This window comes from Penaeus monodon, chromosome 28 (assembly GCF_015228065.2).
Source record: "Penaeus monodon isolate SGIC_2016 chromosome 28, NSTDA_Pmon_1, whole genome shotgun sequence".
Classification (NCBI taxonomy): Eukaryota; Metazoa; Arthropoda; class Malacostraca; order Decapoda; family Penaeidae; genus Penaeus; species Penaeus monodon.
The window spans coordinates 16,260,798-16,262,226 of record NC_051413.1 but is presented as its reverse complement, the minus strand read 5'-3'; the positions used below and the strand labels follow the sequence as shown (position 1 = coordinate 16,262,226).

Sequence of the window (1,429 nt, the reverse complement as noted above, 5' to 3'; positions counted from 1 at the left end):
CTCTTTTCAAACTGCAGGAATATAACCGAAATATTATTGCAAAGTATAAATAAAAAAGCTTAAACAATAGTCTGATGCAAATACTAGAAAAGGATTGTGTATCCAAGATTAATAATATTAATAAAAAAACAAGTATTGGAAGTAATTTTATTCTCTTACAGATATCTTATCTTATGTCTTATCAAGTTACTCTTCCTGTGCTTCTTTGTTCCCTAAAGACATGTTGGCTGAGGTGCGAGACCTAAAAACAGCATTGGGGGTATTTTGTCCAAAAGCGGCGTTGAATCTGCCAAAACCAGCACTAGCAGCGTACGGTCCAAGATACGGAGACAGTTCACCCTGACCTGCAACCGGAGTGTGGGGCCCAAGACCTGCGTGGAATCCAGTTGAATCAGCAATAGGGAGCGTGAGGTCCAACGCCATAAGGGCCTTAAAAGGGGGGGTGAAGACCATAAGGGAATCGCCTGCAGCTCCAACATTAGGGAGGATTCCACTAAAAGCAGCAACAGAGGCGTAATGCCCAGCACCATAAGGGAATCCTCCGAAACCAGCAATGGAAGTGTGAGGTCCAAGAGCATAAGGGGATGTTCTTAAAGCAACACTGGAAGTGTGAGGAAGAAGAGCAGAAGGGAAGCCACCCAAGCCAGCAATGGGACTTGAATGTAAACCACGAATTCCAGAATCCAGGTTTTGATTGTTGGAAAGGAAATCTGCGCCATTTGTAGCACCAAGCGCACTCTCTGATCCAGAGCCAGACGATCTTTCATCCTCAGCCTCGCTAACTCCACCAAATGGGTTGACAAGACCTACTCGGTTTCCGTATAAATATTTGAGAAGACTTGCTTTTCCGTATGGATTTCCAATATGTGCACCCATGCCGTATGAGTAATCTAAGTAACCTCCATTTCCGTATATCGGTCCTGGAAAATGTCCCAGTGGTAGTCCGTGGTTGACAAAGGACGCACCGTTGCCATAAAGACCACCGGGGATGAAACCACCGTGAAGAGTGCCGTGTTGCGAAAATCCTCCGAGTGGCGTCCCCAGGGGAAGTCCCAAGTAGTTGCTCGCAGCGAAAGCTTGGGAGCACAAAAGGGCAGTGCTCACGGTGATCAGGAAGATTTCCTGAAATTTATAATCACATTAGTTTACAAATGGAATGCATGATAGATACATAAAAAAAAAAATCTTCCCCCCAAAGTAGTTTCAGAGAAATCCCTAGTTTAAATTAAGACATGATACTGACCATTATACACAACGTCTTCCAGACGAGTAACTAGTCTGCCTTTAAGATCTGTGGATGCTTTATATACGGTAAGACTTCGGCCTTGATTCTATGTTCACAAGGTCAGCGAAGACGAAGAGGGAGATTTATTTAGGTTTAAATACCTGGTGACTCATTTTCTGTAATTATCATTACAGAGAGACGTTT

At 43.7% G+C, this 1,429-nt stretch overlaps 1 protein-coding gene across 1 annotated transcript; it reads right to left on the bottom strand.

Annotated features, from left to right (window-relative positions):
- Positions 1-158: 158 nt before the first annotated feature.
- LOC119591381 (prisilkin-39-like) lies at positions 159-1,289 on the bottom strand. Its single transcript, XM_037940123.1, has 2 exons — positions 1,244-1,289; positions 159-1,122 (listed from the first exon to the last, which is right to left on the bottom strand). Exons 1-2 carry the CDS (start codon positions 1,244-1,246, stop codon positions 187-189), a joined length of 939 nt encoding a protein of 312 aa, XP_037796051.1. The 5' UTR covers positions 1,247-1,289; the 3' UTR covers positions 159-186.
- Positions 1,290-1,429: the final 140 nt, after the last annotated feature.